The 18,305-nt window shown below is 44.5% G+C and overlaps 1 protein-coding gene across 1 annotated transcript in view; it reads left to right on the forward strand.

Annotated features, from left to right (window-relative positions):
* The window catches only part of STAB1 (stabilin 1), a 217,488-nt gene that overhangs the window by 112,300 nt on the left and 86,883 nt on the right, over window positions 1–18,305 (forward strand). Inside the window, exons 37-42 of the mRNA XM_090022768.1 lie at window positions 5,802–5,897; window positions 7,753–7,948; window positions 8,275–8,370; window positions 14,441–14,486; window positions 15,412–15,491; window positions 16,465–16,590. Of these exons, the coding sequence (XP_089878894.1) occupies window positions 5,802–5,897; window positions 7,753–7,948; window positions 8,275–8,370; window positions 14,441–14,486; window positions 15,412–15,491; window positions 16,465–16,590 (640 nt within the window). The remainder of the gene's footprint in view (window positions 1–5,801; window positions 5,898–7,752; window positions 7,949–8,274; window positions 8,371–14,440; window positions 14,487–15,411; window positions 15,492–16,464; window positions 16,591–18,305) is intronic.

The following is an 18,305-nucleotide window of genomic DNA, read 5'->3' on the forward strand; positions in this document are numbered from 1 at the left end:
GCCCCCAGGAAATGCCAGGCCAGTTACCACCTTTGTGAAAGGTGGGTTGGGGCACCATAACCCCAGCTCCCACAACCAAGTGGGTCACCCACTAGTAGGGTCCAGAGGGCAGACCGCAGAGAGAGAGAGAGTGAGGCTAGAGGCTCAGAGGCCTGACATAGAGTACCCTTGATTGGTCAATGCTGGGCCCAGGACCAGACTGGTCAAAAGGGCCAGGGGCCCACCATGAGGGATGCCCAGAGCTGAGGGCCAGGGGTTCTGATTGGCCTTGCAGGTGAGGCCAGGGCCTGTGTGGCCAAAAGTCCAAGGAGAACCACGCCCAAGGGGGAAAATAGTTTTAGGGAGCTAGGCAGCCCTGAATGAGAGTGGGGTAGGCTACCTAAATGGAGCGATCTAAGAGGGGTCCTAACTGGAGGAATCTGGGGCCCAGTGTGGGGGCCAGTGAGAGTAACAACTAGGATGCCATCTGCAAGGCATAGGCTGTGGTATAGGGGAGAAGCAGAGCTGCAGATAGCACCCCCTGGCATTGGGGCAAGAAATGGGCAACCTCCCACCTAATTAAGATCCTTAATTAATTAACAACAAGGCATGGTAGGATAGAAGGTGGGTGGTTGGCCCAGAAACAGGTAGGTGGGCAAAAGGAAAATGGGCCCCAAGAGGACCCCTGTTACAGGGAATAAAGAGCAGGATTGATGTTGCCTTAAAGTATGCTTCAGGTTTCTCCAGTTGAGAGCCCAGTTATCTCTTTCTCTCTCCAAATGAGAGCCCAGTTATCTCTTTAATAAATTAGTTTTATTGAGATTATAAAGTATTAACTCCAAGCATGCATATAGATATATTCTTACCAGTTTCAGTAATCTTAGCACAATACAATCTTAGCAAGCAAGTAATTGTATATTACCAGTCCTAATAATACACACATCAAGTGCTGGCCAGGCATCTCAAAGTGGGCTCTGGTTCCTTGAAGGGAGATCAGATGTCTTCAGTTCTCAGACATTGTCGGGGTCAGGGGAAGGGAAGGGGAGGAGGGCACAGGAAGGAAAAGAGGAGGAGGAGAGAAAGAAGTGAAGGGGAAAGGGGCTTTTGTCATGTAGTCACCAATTAGGCCAATTTTCTGTTTTTCCTCAACAACTTAGGGTTTGTCTTCATTTTATCATTGTTTTTCTCTACTTCTTGGTACCAAGAGCCATTTGCTTCAGATATGGATGTAATGTGCCACAACAAAACCTTTTATCCATAACAAGCATTTTTATCATCAGACTCTTGCATAAAAACAAGCTGCAGACCTGTTTCTCTGTAGGGAGTAGATCATACAATAGCATAACTCCATGAATGCACTCTTAGCCTACTTACGTCAAGGCTTCTCTAGGCCTAGCAGGCCTAAGGGACCATTGCAGTCCTGTCAAGCATCAAGAGGCTAAACTGCCTCCACACTTGCAGAAATTCCTTACTCCTCATTTGAACAGGGTGTGGTTCATGTGTTTTACAGCAAAAGATCAAATACTGCCATGGTGGATATGATGTTAAAACCTAAATAGACAAAAACAGTGGAGACAGAGAACTGATTCAGAGCTTCTCTGTACAGAAAGGATGATCAGGGGCCAAACAGAAGCAGGACAGGAATGTCAGGTGATTAGCCAGCATTGGGTGAATAGAAAGATATGGTTGTGCTAAGACAGAGTAAGTGGCAATTTGGAAATGGAGAAAGGCTGAAAACAGCAAATTTGTCTTTTGTATTTTGGTGCAGAACAACCATATGCCTAAAGGCCAGAGGTCCCCTCTCACTTTTACACCCTGTCAATGAATGTGATGCATCTCATCCCTCCTTACACAAGCTGCTGCCTGCTTTCTTATGCTTTCCTGCCATGCCTTCATGAAAACAAATGAAGTTGTAGGCAGTCTTGCCTTGTTTGGGTCTGCCACTGAGGTCTAGGGGTACAATCATCTGAGCGCCAGGTCTTAAGGCCTGACAGCTTGACGTGACTGTCTGGCATTAGCAGGGCATGCCCTCCATCTGACCCACCATGTCTTGATCTTTAAATAAGAAGGGAGGATCCCTGATAGTTCCCACCTCCTCCTGTGAGTGTCATATTGTTTCTTGGGGCTCTACCTCCCTTACACCCTATCTTTACACCAACCTGGTCTTATGGTCTAATCAGATTTGAGTGTCATTGAATGGTGAGATGGCGACATCCTCACAATTGGTCTGTTTTTTCCTCCAAATGGTCCCTCTTCGTCACAGTTCAGTGGGTTGTCATTATGCCCATCAGGGCCGATCCCTCAAATCCTTAACTTTTTCCTACCGGCCATCACTTTCCCATCCAATGTACCCATTGGGGCCCACACCCGATGGAATGGACTCACAGCTCATCACCTTGTTTAATCCAGCAGAGCACCTACCATCTCCCGGCACCACTCCATGCTGACAGCTTCTCTGGGCTGTGCAACTGGTCACACGGTGGCAAGACTCCACCAAGCCTCAAATTGGTAGAACAAACTCCACTCTTCTCCCTTTGCCCCTGCCAGAGCAGCCTCTGGTCAGGGTTGGCTCTCCTCCAGCTGTGTTCCCTGGTCTCCTGGTCTCTTCAGCTGGCACAGGGCCATCCAACCTGGATCCAGCACCAGCTGATAAAGCAAGGTAACTGCAGTGCCAGGGATTCCCCACACTGTGCTGCCTGCTTTTTTTCTGGTAGGTTTCTGCTCCTGAAGGGTGTGTCTATCACTTGTGTCTTGTCCCTGAGGGTTTTGTGACCCCAGTAAAGGTTAACAGGGTACTCCCTGCTATGACAAAAGGGAAGCTGAATAATGAAACAAAAGGGAACAGTGTCCTCTCAGTAAAAGGGACAGGTCCTTTTCACCAGGCTCCCCCTCCCCTATCCCCTGCCATTACCACACCTGCTTGGTGGACCTATGACCTTTCAACCATATCCAAGTCACTTGAATAGTGCCTCGGCCAGTTGCTCAACTCTGCCTTGGGCTTTCCCCAGCCACAAGGTCTTTAGGGCACAATCTTTCTGACTATGCCCCATTGTCATTTATGTAGGCCCTCAATCAAATCCAGAACATGGTCCCCTTATTTAGGGCTTTTCATCAATTACCCCAAGGATCCCTCATCAATTACTTAACCCTTAAGTCACCTCAACTTAGGGTCCATTCTCAATCAATTCAGTCCCCTTTGTGAGACCTATCAATTTGTCCATCTCACCCTTGTCTGTAGCATGCCCATGACTTCCTGGGCAGTATCTTTCTGACCAGCAACACCCATTACCAGCCCACCAGTTAAATACTCAGGTCTCTCAGAGTGACTCTCACAGGTACGCCCAAGTCATAGAAGCTTAGCCCTGTGTCTCAAGCTTGACACTGTTGGGTCGCTCGGTCAGCCTTCTTCTGTCAGCTACTCTTCATTGGCGTACTCAAATCCTGAGGTTTGTCCCAGGCTCAGACCAGGTCTATATGGCTCCCAGTCTCCTCTGTGCCTCTGCAGAGACAGGCACCTCTCACTTCCTCAGAGCCAGTGCTTTCCCCACTCTGGGGCTATGGGGCTGCAAAACTCCCATACTTGAGTCTGCTGGGCCCCTGGGGGGCCACTTGTATCCAGCTCTCTGGCCATATGAGGGAAAACAGTTGAGGATTGTCAGAGGCTGGGACCTGCAGGCACTTCAGCCTTGGTTTCCCCTGGAGTCCCACTCGTAATGGTAGCCAGGAGACAGTTCCCTGTTACACACCCCCACATCCTCCCATCCTAGAAAGCCTCCCTACCTAGTTCCTTGGTACAAAACAAACTCAAAGGAACCATTTAAGCTGTAATTATAGTCTCTCCACATTGAGACATTGCCTAGCATCCCCCAAAAAATGAGAAGGGCTTTGGTAGTACTTGCACAATCATTGTGTGTTGGGAAAGACTTTTCAGCATCACTAGGCGTGTATTTCATGGCACTTGGCAGATCTCTTGCAAAGAGATGCTGAGGGTTGAATTATGTAGCTCTGTCAAGGCCCAGCACAACACAGCACAGTACAGACCTACAAAAAATTATATTGAGTGAAAAGGTGGAGGACTAAGTTAAAATAGTTAGCCTTCATTAACCACAAAATAGGAACAAATATAAGAAAGAATTATCATGGAGCAGTTGACACACATTGGGTGCATCTACATATGCAATTAATTAGAAGCAATAAACTCCAGAGCTTTCTGAGCCTGAGTTTCAGAGTCTACATACGTGTCCAGGACAGCAGCAGTTTGAGCCAGGGCAGAGCAGTTTATGCCAAGGCCACTCCTGCCGTGGGCTCTGGGTGGTGGCATTGGGCAGCAGAGGGGCTGGCTGGGCCATGAGGATGCTGAAAGTGCAGAGCTATGTGGCTAGGCAGCAGGCAGGAGTCTGGGTGCAATTTATGTCCATGATCAGTGTCTGCACATGTATTTAATCACAGTTAAGTACTCTGCTGCAAGATAGTACTGCCCCTAATAGTACTTTCTTATAGTGGTGTTAATTCGTTTACTGCAGCCTAATACCATTGTATGTGTAGACAGTGATGCTTTAATCCTCAGCGAATTAATCTACTCTGCACTAAAGTACACATGTAGACATGGTCATTAAATCCAAATATAACCACCTTTAAATCCAATATACAGCTGTACATACAATATACATCTGTCCATACGATGTTTTTCATGAATAAGACATGTTTACATGTCTTATTTGAGCATTATTTTGAGGACTTATGCAGAGAATATTACTTGTACTGTCCCTCTTAACTGCAGCATATGGCAAGATATTACATGGGTCAAAATTCTGTTTAGTTTTATGCAGAGAAGATTTCCATTTACTTTAACAGGTATCTCTCATGAACAATAGGAAGTAGGATTTAGTCTTTGATTTTCTAACATTATTGTCATTGAAACCCAGTTCTGAGAAAAGAAGAATGGTTTTCCAGGCCAGACATTCACACAGGCAGGTTTGCTTGTCTCTGTAACTTTGTGGTAGTGATGCACACCAAAATATAGTCTCCTGTGTGTAGGGGTGATGCATAGGGGGTGCACACAGGTGCATGTGCACCCCCTGCATGTGGCGGTGCACCCCCTGCAAAGAGGCGCTGCCGACACTGTCAGCAGAGCCTGCAGGCAGTTGCTGCTTGCCACCCCACCGGTGGTGGTCCTGGCAGCATCTGTGGGCAGTCCATGATTGCCCCTGGCTGCTGCTGACACTGCGGTGGTACCTGCGACTGGTCACTGACCCACGGTCAGCACTCACCACCCTCCACCCCCTGCTGCTGACCATGCCAGTGGTGACTGCAGGAGCTCCCTGCTTACCAATGCTAGGTTCCCACTGCCATGCTCCTAGTGCCAGCGGCACAGCTGTACCCCCTCCCCAGCCGCCAGGGGCATGTGCCGTTCATGCCTGTGTGCATCTATGCTCCTCACTCATTGTCTGCAACACATGTTTCTGTAGTTGCCATCCCCGTTATGGTAACATTCACCACCACCCTGTGCTTGTGCGTACTGTCTGCTGTTGGTGAGTACCAAAATTGTCTTGTAAAAGTGGTAGAAATGGGTCTAGGGGTCAGTACAGTCGAGGTCTTGGAACATATACCTATTGGTTACATTGTAAAGTGGGTTCTCTTTATGCAAATTCAAGTTATGTGCCGTTTTTCAGGAACGCAGGTACAGCATAAAGTGAGGGAACCCTGTATATGTCTATGTTTATAGGCGACGTAGAGTTATGTAGTTTACATTATTATAGTTATATTATTAAATATGTGTGCCTGTGTGTGTGTGCATATATATAATTTTACTTTGTCTACAGGAACCTCCAGGAAGTGGGAAGATCCCTCACTGTGAACTTCGGTCTGGAGATAAGGAAACACTTGGTTGTTATTTCACCTGTATCAAAGTTTCCTTAGTAAGCAAAAAATGGGATAAATATTCTAAATAATTGTTATGGCCTCAAAAGTAGGCATTGGTGCCGGTGTCCTGACCAAACTCCTACTCCTAAGCAGCATGTTCTCTTCGCCTCTCCTTGCTGCTTCTCTCTCCAGCAATAACCTGTTTTCGGCGCTTGCACTGATTGTACCAGAGAAAATATCAAACTTGAAAAAAATTCTGACCTGTTTCTCTGAACAGAAAAGAAAAACAGCAGCAGGCAGTTTTCTTGCCCCCTCCATCCAAGTCTGCCTCCACAGCAAGTTTGCTGTCTCAGAGTATGGGCAGGCGTTACATTTCTAGAGGGAAAAATGTTGCTTTTTCACTGGTGACTGGGAACATATAGGTGTTCACGCAGTTTCTCCCACAGGAAAAATGCCAGATCCAGGAGAAAGATCTTCTTTCAGAGAGGAAGGTTTCACCTGAAAAAGAATTTCTGACACAGGAACCAATGTCTGTATGGAGACCAGGAGGATTAAAGCAGCTGCTGATCACCTCATCTTCCTCAGACTAAGGTGGTCTCCAGTCTGTAGAAGGATTAGGGAACCTTTTTGGCCACTCCACTCATCGCGGGGGCTGGAAGGAATTGAGAAGCACTCTGATCTGGTGAAGGTGGGGAGCACGGGAGAGGGGGCAGCTGCCGACTGCAACACTTCTGCGCTCCCTCGCTCATGCACTGCAAATTTCCCAGAAATGAACATCTGTCTGCACCCCAAAATGTTCTATCGCTGCTCCCTCTCTGGGCCATGCTAAAGACAACTTTTCTCGTTGTCTTGCTAGTGTTTGGCTTGTCACACCCATATATGCCATTCTACTTACCCCTGCAGTTTCATTTAAACTAGTCCCAAGGAAACTCCTCAGACTTCTTGGCTTATGATCTGGACAAATGAACAAATTACAGTGAGTTAAAAAGAGGAAAGGACTTCTGTGGCCTGTTGTGGTTTCAAACTATTATGTGATTGGTAGCCACTTAAAGCTTTCAACATAGCATTATTTTTCATTGGAAAGTTCTAGCTCTGTTCACACACATCTAGGTCTGTTTACCTTCCAGTCAGTCTCTAATACAATCCTTCATGCTGTCTTTTTGAGTGACAGCAACACTATGTTTTTTAGATAAATTTGTGGTTGTTTCTTCTCCAGTCTATTTTGCTGTTACTAATTCCAATCCTGTTATCTCCAATCTATTTTGTTTTTGCTAATTCTTTATAACAAGGCACTGTTTTTCTTCCTCTTGTTTGCTCACACTTGTTTTTGTTTGTACCCTCATAAAGGGCCAATTCCTGATCCTGGTTACATTGGTTGAAATACTTACTTCACATTTCCATGGTTATAAACAAGATCTGAATTACTTACAAACTGCCTGGCATCATTCATCTTCTCTATAATCTCACCTGTAAATTCCATATTTATAATCTCTCAATTTTCACTGCCAAAGAGTAAAATATCTAGATGTTTCATGTATTTACTGTACATTTTGTATCACAGGTAACATACTTGCTTATATAAGGGAAAATATTTTATTTTTATTTATATAATTCCTTTTAATACATTTAATTTGTTTTAAAGTTTAGCAGCTGCTCTCAGGTTAGTTAATCTGTGTCTGTGAATGTGTGTAACACACACATGTAGATATCTGAGACAAATCTAATAGTATATTTATTTACTTCTAGTATATCATCATAGCCAGGGAATATCAAATGATAAAATGAATCCAAAAGCTAGCTAAACAAAATATATATGGATCAAAACGAGATTGATACTTTTAATTATATGTCTTATTCTTTCCTTCAAGTTTAAGATGTCTTACTCCAGCCTGTTATTGTCTATTCCCACAGAGGTCTGTCTGCTGTCCAGGTTACTATGGACATATGTGTGAAATGTGCCCAGGGAAGCCAGGAAATTGGTGTTCTGGGAATGGGGTGTGCCTGGATGGTATTGCTGGCAGTGGAGAATGTCAGTGTAATGAGGGCTTCCATGGCACAGCCTGTGAAATGTGTGAAGTTGGCAGATATGGACCAAACTGTAAATCAGGTAATCACCATTTCTGTCAAATTTGGAATTGCCACAGTGTCACAGAAAAGAAAAACTAGGTTCTCTATATTTGAGACATTGGAGACACTGTGTACTTCCACTGTCTGAATACTTTAACTTCCAGAAAAAATAAAGTACTTGCATTCCTAGGCCTTTTTGATCTGTCAGTTTTCACATAAGTACTGATATTCCCTTAACTTTTTTTCTTAAAGAAACTAAAAAGTTAATGTCTTGAAGGTAGATGCATATTTTACTTGCAAAATACCAGACTCCTCTTTATTCATTAGTATTGATTGGTTTTAAAGTAGCATTTTTATTCTTCACAGAATGTGCTTGCATTAATGGACTCTGCAATGATGGATTGCATGGTGATGGGAGCTGTAAATGTTTCCAGGGCTGGAAAGGCATCTACTGTGAAGAAAGTGAGTGAATGAAAGAGGTGCATTCAATGTAATATTAGTCTTTTTTTTAATACAGCTACTACCTACATGGTGATAGCTATCACTTGCTTTCCTTTGCTCATAAAACAGCCAGATATTCAAGTTAAACTGGACAGATTGAATCAGTAGACTTCTTTGGTGGGGGCGGGGGCAGCAGAGAAGGAGGAAGAAGCAAGGGACAAAGGAATTGGGTGTTTCCTTTCTGTCCTTCTGTTTTTTCCCCTACAACATCCAGTATCACTGGGGGCACAAACAGAAGTGCAGCTCCCCACTGTAACTGAGGACACTTTTCAGGAAGCATTCTGAGTTGCAACGATCCCCAGGACCAAACAGAAGTTCACTGTTGGTTCCAGTGGGAGGGGAATCTACCTGCTGGCTGGGAGCCTGCAGCTGGTTTCCCCTAGCAATGGCCCCTCCTCTCTGTTAGCCTGTACTGTTTTCAGAATGAGATTAAGGAAAAGGAGCAGAGGGAGCTCATGAGCTCATTCTCAGAGTTGCCCAACTGGCACTGAAGAGTGGGGTGGGTGAATTGGAGCCCCCCCCCACCTTTGTGGGGCTCCCCCCCACAGCAAGGGGTGAAGAAAACCCAGACCGAACTCCCTCCTCTCCCTTTCCCCCCTCCCAGTCTGAAATAGGGATAGACTGTAAGGCCTATTTTGAAACATCTCCATGTTTTGAAAATCTTCATTTGAACCTTCATTCAGTGAGGTTCAGATTTTTGCCCTATTAGCCATTTTCATGCACTTGTGATTAGTCACAGCTATAGACTGCATTCTGTGGCCATATTGAGCAAAAACTGTCACTTTTATCTGCACCCTGGGTAATTTTGGCTGAGATTTAAGTTATCTGAACTTGAAGCCAAAAGCAAAATTTGGGTAGGAAACTATGAAGAGGAAATATTTAAAATGTATACAAAACAGAATTAAAGGAAAAGGTTGACATGACAAAATACCTGCAAATTAAATGACCTATTATCATTTTATTCTAGCTTGATTATGTTGTTATTTATAAGGTATCCCAAATGGTTATGTCAAAGCCAGCATCATGGAGGTATTGGAATATCTGCCAAAGGTTGTGCTCCATTCCCCTTCCCCTTCCATATTCCTTCACCCTTCCCTTTCTGTCCCTCCTCCTTTCCCTTTCCTTTTCTTCCTTTTTCCTTCCCCTCCCCCTTTCCTTTTCATCCCTTCCCATTTCCCTTCCCTTTCTATTACCCTCCCTTCCCCTTCCTCTTAAATCATCATTTAAATCACCAAGAAAAAACCCTGATTAAAATAATTGATTTAAATCACGTTTCCCACTGATACTTATTCACATTTTTCTTAAACAATGGTGTAAATCTGATCACTAGAACATGTTAATTTACAACTCAATACAGCATTTTACAACATCTGTCCTTAAACTTCTTTTTCAACTTTCAGATTTTATTACCTGTAACAGGCCAGCTATCACAACACTTCATGTATGCTGTCCTTAAAACTTCTACAACTAGATCTCATCTTCCCCACTCCCACTGTCATTTTTATTCATAGACTGAAACAGAAATAAGAGTTTTCCTGTTTTTTCAACTCCCGGTCAATTTCCTAGCTTTGAGTGAATAATACCAAATGATGAAAATATTCTCTCTGTGCCTGCAGAGGAAGCTACTGCTTTGAAAAGTTGGCTTAGCAACTGAAGGAACTCTGTTTCAAGGTGCCTGGCTAATGATTTCCACCAGTTTAGGAGAGTGATTTTGTTCAAAACATCATCAGTAAACACATACTGTTTAAATGGTTCCCCTCCAGCCCTGAAATGTATTATGACTGGCATAACTGAGGAGTGATTTTGAGATGCCCATGCCATGGCAGCAGCATCCTCTTCAGAAGTTAGGCATCTACCTTTGTATCTGGGGTTGAGAATGTACACAAGAAATGAGGTGGAGTTAGTGCTTGATCCATTCACTTCTTTATTGCCTGCAGCTTAACTTTCTGGTTAGGTATTTCTTTCTTCAATGTCTCTTGAAGTGCCTTCCAAATTTTGACAGCATCAGCAATGCAGCAACAATCTCTCTGAAGTTTGTTTAAGGCTATGAATATAGGCTTTAATATACTGAGTATATCCTCTACATTCCTCTTTAATCCAATGTTAGATACTTTGGATGAGATACTTCCTCTATTTTATCATGGTTTTCTTCACAAATTGTTATGAGAATAGGCCAGTTCTTAATAAATTGTTCAAAACCATCAACCACCGATTTCCATTGAACATCCTGAGGGAGAATTAATCTGGATCCTCCAACTCTCTTCAGTGAAGCTGAAGCAAAATGGTTGTTACGGAAGTGTTTTGTGACTTCAACAACATTTTCTTTTATTCCTGGAGAAATACTTAAGTCTTTGGCTAAAAGATGCCTTAGATGGGCACTGCATCCATATGTTATTAAGATGCATCTTTCTATTTCTTCTTGTAAGTAGCTTGTCATCTTTGCCACATTTGCAGCATTGTCTGTGACAAAATTGTGCACGTGACAGTTGCATTTTTGTACACAGTTTATTACTGCTTTCACTGCCACTTCTTTTAAATATTCTGCTGTGTGGGCATTTCCCAGTGTACCTATTGTTTCTGAAAGATATGCAACCCCATCTTCTGTTCTCACACAGGCACATATTACTGGATGATTGTGTACATTGCTCCACCCATCAAGGCTTAAACTGGCAAATTTTCCGTCAGTATTTCTTGCACACTGTTCAAATTATTTCTCATACACTGTATCTGGTAACCTTCCACCAATGTCTGCTCTACCAGGTGGAGTGTAGCCTGGTCATAAGGACTCAACCATGTCAATGAAGTGTTTATTGTTAACAATGTGAAAAGGAGAATTTGTGGCACAAATGAACTGAGCAGTCTTTTCATCTATGGTGTCTTGTTGGTATTTGCTGGTCCTTACTACAAACCCATCCATGGTGGTGGTTTTACTGGATGATTGAAATCTTTTGCTTGCTACTGATACTTAGTAGTCCGAAATAGGTTTAATTGCAGCAGTGCTGCTAGAAGCACTAGTGGATGATTCTGGAGTTGTTGCAGATAAACAGTCTCTTATACTTAAATGGGCTCCTGAAACAAAAATCATTTTTGAATAGTCGGTCTTCTCAGTTCTTCTCATTCTGTTATTCAGTTAATCCAGGGGCGGGCAATTATATTGGGCGGAGGGCCACTAACCCAGTTTTGGCAAGCTGTCGAGGGCCACGTGGGTAGCCCGGCCCCTTCACAGGTGTCCCGCCCCCTGATTACCGTCTTGGGACCAATGTCCTAATTTCTTGGGACCAGTGTCTCAGGGTCAGCACTGGTGGGGCCCAGAGTGGGGCACAGGCTGGCAGGGGTCTGTGAAGCTGGGCTGGGCTGCACCAGCAGGGAGAGGGGGGAGCTGGTCCAGCTCCATAGAGCCCCCCTGCTGGCCAGGACCCTGTACTGCTGCCCTGCTTTGGGCCCTGCCAGCGCTGGCCCCCGGACACTGGTGTGAGCCCCATGCTCCCACTGACTCCCACACCCACTTACTCCCAGTGCCCCCTCAGCCCCATGGTACAGGTGGTGGGCAGTTTGCAGCCCTGACCCTCTGCTTGCCAGCAGGGAAGGAGTTGGTGCTGAGTGTGGGGAAAAGTGGCCCCTCGCCCACCCCGTGGCTGGTGCTCCCTGCTGCAGCCACTCACAGCCCATGTGGGGCTGCCTGTACCTGCTTAGGACAGCCTGCCACTGCCGCCTCTGCGCTGCCCAGCGTGAGAGCTCTGGGTGGGCAGCAGCAGCAAACACTGCCTGGTGCAGCAAGCGGGGGGATTGCTTTCCTGTACGCTGAGCAGCTGCTGCCACCACAGTGCAGCCCCGACAGGTGAGCCTGGAGCCAGTGCAGGGCCCAGGCTGGCAGCGGGGGTGGGTTACAAGCTGGCACTGAACATGGGGAAAAGTGGTCCCTTGCCCACCCCGTGGCCAGTGCCCCACACTGCAGCCGCTCGCAGCCTGCGTGGGGCTGGCTGTGCCTGCTCAGGACAGCCCCGCTTGGGCTGTGAGCAGCTGCAACAGGGAGTGGCGGCCATGGGGCAGGGGAGGGGCTGCTTTTCCCAGTGCTTGTTAAGTCACACGTATACTAAAAGGCATACAGAGAGTCTTGAAGATTGATGCATTGCAGAGTGAATTATTTAATTTACTAACCAGTTGATGCACATTGTTCTTCAGACGTATCCACATCTTCGTTCACATCATTTTCTCCCACTAAGCAGTTTTCATTATGAAGTTTCATTCTTGCATCTAGGCCCTGCATCTCCTCCTTGCGCTGCTTACACTTGACACGTTTTCCCTTTTTACCCAGGGAAGGAATTTCTTCAAAATATTCCCAGATAGGGTCTCTCTTATGCCCAGAAGCTATGACAGTTTTTCTGTGGCAAAAGTGTGGGGGAATATAGGAAGCGGTGTGTGTACTACTGAATAATGTCTTCCCTTTTTCTTTCCAGTCCACTCCACTGTTGCTTTCTACTTTGCCTCCATCCTTTCCTATATTGTCTCTCTTTCTTTAAGACAGTAACTTAACTAATTCCTCTAACCTTGCCTGGCCCAGCTCCACCACCACATAAGCACAAAGCAACAACAATCCTATCCAGCCTGTGTCTTTGCACATGTAACTTTAGTCTGCTGAGAAACAGAAACGGAAAGCTCAGAATTTTCAGGAAGCAAGAGCTGGTAGTTAGCTTGGACAGACAGGCTAGAGCCGTTTTCATGTGATGAAATACTGAAATGATTGCCCACATTTGATTTGTAGGTAACTCAGTGTGTGTGTGTGACAGTACCATTAATTCATTGTTATGAGAGAGTAAGAGTAGGTTTAGCATGTTTGTGATAAGATTTAATTGTAACTATTATTTTTTAAGTAAGGGAGAAATTTAGTATTTTATTGATGATTTAATTGTTTTAAAATCTGATTTAAATTCTAAAAAATCCGGTTTTTTTGTTTTTAAAAAAAAATCATTGTTTTTTATCCACCCTGCTGTCTACTTACTCCTGCTCATTTGCTTCAGACCCAGAAATATACTAGTGAGAGTGCTCCAGTGTGTCTCCAGCAGATGTTCTTGAGACCTCACTCTCTGATGTAGTTGAGAAGATATACTTCCAAGCAGGGAGCATACAAGCAGGAGGGGGATGGCCAAGGGACACCCTGATGAAGGCATGATGTCACTTTAGTTTAAACATATCTATGAAATATTTTACCAAGGCAGTGGATTATCTGTGTTTAGAACAGTGCCATCCAGGGAAACCTACAAAACTTTTAAACACAAAAATCAGATAGATATATCCTATAACTTTCATAAAGGCATTGCTCAAGGCAGGTGAACCTTCTGCTGTTATGGTAGAGCTGGTGTCTGCAGATAAATGAGGTGCCTGGTCCACATCTCATTTGTAATGTTTTGTAGCCTGTGTAGATAAAATAAAATTGATCTCTTTGCAGAGAACCAGCATTAACTCAGATGCAACTTAAAGTGTTTGACATGCACTTTAGTTTAAGGCATCATGCCTTTTGCCATGCTACACATGCATGTCAGGACACGCACTTTTGGAATCAGGGATTAGATTCCTATTGTACCTTACTTGTCAGTTCCAGCAAATTAAAATCCAGGTGCCACCAGACAGCTGAATTGTTAGTTGGGGCCATGGACTGAAACTGTCCCCAGGCAGGTCCGTGGCCTCAGCCAACAATCATCTGATAGTCAAAACCCCAACTAGGGTTTTAAAGGTCGCAGCACATGGGGACCCAAGGTTTGGACTGTGGCAGCCTAATTCATGAGTCCCTATGTGCTGGGACTGTGTTAAAACTCTGTATCCCATCTAGTTGGGAAGCACAGATTGTGAGCCCTATTTTAGGAACTAATAGGATACACCTGCCTTGAGATGACCCTTCATGGGTGTGAAGTTCCTCCCTGATAAATGAGGACACCAAAATAATGAGGATGAGTCTTTTTAAGTGCATTTATCCTAGCTCATAGATATGTTTTATCTACTATGGAAAGTAAAACTGTTAATTTTTCTCTTGTAGGCATTGGGATTGATTTATGTAATAACACTTGCCATCAAATGGCCAAGTAAGTATAAACAAGTGGCCAGGGACATTTCAAGAAAAGAATGTGTTTGTGACTTTTTATATGCAGCATTGATTTTTATGTATGCAAAATAGTAGAACACTGATGTGCGGGCCTGTACCTTCTTATTAATTAAGCACCTACGGAATTATTTGCTGCAAGTTTTAAACTAATTTTGCAGCAGGAAACTACTTTTTAGATGCATAGAGTGACATTAGAAGCCAGACTGTTCCTTGGATAAATCATTCTTCATTTGCAGTGCATCTTAATTTAAAAATACATCCCCTTTTCATTGGCTGGTAAGCTATCTTGCATTTAAAATTGGGTAAATGTGTGCCCCAGATGAGTTATTAAAGAGTAACTGATGTGTTATTTGTTCATAACGTAACATACTTTGGAGTAACTGTTGTGTCCACTAATACCATAAGATGGACATCTGTTGGCAAACTTAGTATTGAGCTGAAAGCACTAACCCATTTCATTTATGCCACTAGACCTGGGACAGGATAATAATGGTGACCTAGAGACAAAAAGATCTATATCCTATTGTGACTCACCGGTTCTATTAAATCCCCCATATTTTCATAATCTCTCTGATGTAGTGTAATGAAAGTAGGCACTAAAATACATTATGTCTGTAGGTATATGCACTGTTTTCCAAAACTGCATTATGGTTCTTGTACTAAGCACAAGACTCTTCCATGTAGCTGTTAGTCTTTGCATGAAGTATTTGGCTTGGCTTTTGACAGAGTAAAGAAATACTTACCTACTTGATGTTTCCTTCTTACATTATAGATTATTTTACTCTTAGCATAGTATCCAGCTGCCATAGCAACTTTATTTAATATACAATATTCCTGAAGCTATTGCTAGCCAAGAGTGAGTAAAAAGTGGATTAATTGCTTATTCTCTTCCTTGGTCATTTCAGTTGCTTTAATGATTCTGTAGAATCCCTGCCTATTTGCTCCTGCTCTGCTGGATACACTGGGAATGGAACCCATTGTACAGGTATTTCCAGCAAACACATCTGATGTAGTTACCCAAAGAGGTGAAACAAATAAATGATAACACAATTCTTCTTCTTTTCAGACTTGTAATATTTGTACTTTTTATGAAATATTGCAACAAAGAATTACTGAGGGCATTTTCGTAGATTTCATAGATTTCATAGACATCAGGGCTGGAAGGGACCTCAGGAGATCATCGAGTCCAGCCCCCTGCCCAAAGGGCAGGAAGTCAGCTGGGGTTATAGGATCCCAATATAATTGCCAATATAATTATTATTTTGTGCAAACTAAATTCCTGCTGCCTTTAACATGGACAGAAAATTGCAGGAGGTGCCATTCTTACTATTCAGCTGGACAAAGAGCATGCATATGAAAGAGCACTACTAGTTCCAAATAATATCACATATGATAGGCACTAAACAAATGTCAGGTCAATAAAGTGTATATACTTAAATTTTATAAAACCTCGTTCCTCTATTATTTGTTGAATATTTCATGGAAATGCTGCATTGCTCAATAATTACTAATGAAACAAGAATACCTTCCATTCTATATCCCTCAATCCCAGTGAGATCCTATGGGACTTAGAGTTAAACAAATAATCCACAGGGTATCAACATTTTTTTTAAATGTTATCTTATAACAGAATCATGTTGTTTCTTTTCCTGACATACTTTTCAATTATTTAGAGCATGCACTTAAAATAATAATTCCATGCTCATCAAATATTGATGGTAGCAAGTGTCATAGCTCAACTTTAGTTTTGACCCTCATTAGAAAAAATGCTTAAATTTAATGAAATTTTGCTGCTGATTTTTCTGACATAATTTGTAGTTATTTACATAGAACAGAAAACTTGAATAGAACTTCATGCTTCAAAGCAAACAATTGTTAGAAAATCAAATGACTATACTAATAAATAATCATCTTCCATATGAGTTCCATAATGATATTTCCATTGGTTTTGGTTACAGAAATAAATCCATGTACTTTTGATAATGGTGGTTGCTCAATACACGCAACATGTACTAAAGTCTCACCTGGAGAAAAGGTCTGTTCTTGTAAGGAAGGCTACGCTGGAGATGGGACACTCTGTCTGGGTGAGTAGTTTGTTGCTTTATTGCACAGTTCATTAACAGATGGGTGTTGAATATTCTATTACAGTGGTGCTCAACCTTTTGGCTCTGCAAGCCAGATGGGTGGCACAGAGCCAGGTTTGAGTCATCTGTGGGCCAGAGCAGGCCCTGGGGTCCAGCACCAACCCTTCCCTGCCCCTTATGCCAGGATTGGCCCCTGGGCATCTGGTACTGCCCTGTCCCATCCCTCTCATGCTAGGATTGACTCCAAGGGAGGGGCAGCATTCCCCACTCTTGGCTCTGCATGCTGAGATTGAGTGTTGGATCCAACACACAGAGTTTTTGGCTTGCCATTTATGGATGTGCTTACTGTTTTCTAAACTGTTAACTGATTTGCATCACACAATTATAACCAAATTTCAATTCAAATTAAGGGTTAATAGACTGCCAGGGCACGTCCACACATGCAAGCACATTCACTTGCAGCAGCTCAAATAGAAGCGGTGCAAATTTGAGCCGGGGCTTTTTGCCTCAGCGCATATGCCTGGACATGCACTTTGATGTAGGGCAAATTGTGGCACTTGGGGCAAAATAACCCTGCCTGCCTCCTCCCAGATCTTCAGCCAGGAGGAGCTACAGGCTGGGGCCAGCACCTGTGCTGACCCAGCAGTATAAAAAGCTGCCTTGTGCTGGCCCCAGCAGTACAAAAAACTGTCTGGGCAAGTAGCTCAGGGCCACTCGCTCTCAAGAGCTTCTGGGAAGGTCCTGGCAGGACTTCAGAGATGGGCACTGGAGTTTTTCTGGCCAGGATGGCACTGGGTCACTGCAGAGGTTCTGAGCATCCCCTTGCGGGTTTGCCTGCACAGCCAGGTCCTGACATTCTGCCTTCAGGCTCTCCAGCGACTGCTATATGGTGTCAATAGCTATGCAACATGGGGCCACCTGGGGCATGCCTTCCTCTGCCACTTCCAGGGGCTCCAATACGACTGGCAGCTCCTTGGCCTGCAGGAATTCTCCCTACAGGACCTGCAAGGGCTGCCAGAGTTCTACCAGGACCTCCTCTGGGCCTGGCAGCTGGTCTCAGCCTCCAGGTCCCCTGCAACACTTGCCCAGGCCACCAACCTGCTTGTCAAGCCCCTCCTGGAGCTGAGCTGGAGGTGCTGAAAGCAGAGGTGCCCTGGTTGTGACAAACATTGATCCCAGCTGGTGTCACCCATATCAGAGACCTCCTGGATATGATAGGCAGGAGTGGGTGGACCCCGTTGTGCTGGCCTGGGACTACCCACAGCATGTTACCTGCCATCTGGTCCAGGAGGTGAAATCTGCCTGACCATTCAACGCCCTTGCCTTTGTTGACCAGGTCCTGCGTGGTGACGGTCACCACCCCCACATGTCCTCTGGCCCACCAGAGTTTACAGTGTGGCCAGCGCCTCGCCCGCCCTCATGGCACTCCCCACTATACCACCTGACCCTGCTGGAAGACACCAGATTGGTCTGCTTTTCCACTGTCCATTGCCACCACTACTACATGCTCGTGTGCCACATGATCCATCATGCCACCCACGTGTCCCACCCAGACACCAAGTGGCAGGACCTGCTCAGCTGGGGCACCCCAGTGGCTGAGTCTGTACTCTACCCTCATCCCATGTGCCACTGGGGACCTCAGCTGGCAGCTCCGCCATGGAGCTGTTGCCACAGGCGTGTATGTGGCGAGCTTCACAGACACCCTGGTCTCCTGC

Source organism: Crocodylus siamensis, chromosome 11 (assembly GCF_052110815.1).
Source record: "Crocodylus siamensis isolate JL-2025a chromosome 11, ASM5211081v1, whole genome shotgun sequence".
In the NCBI taxonomy this organism is placed as follows: Eukaryota; Metazoa; Chordata; order Crocodylia; family Crocodylidae; genus Crocodylus; species Crocodylus siamensis.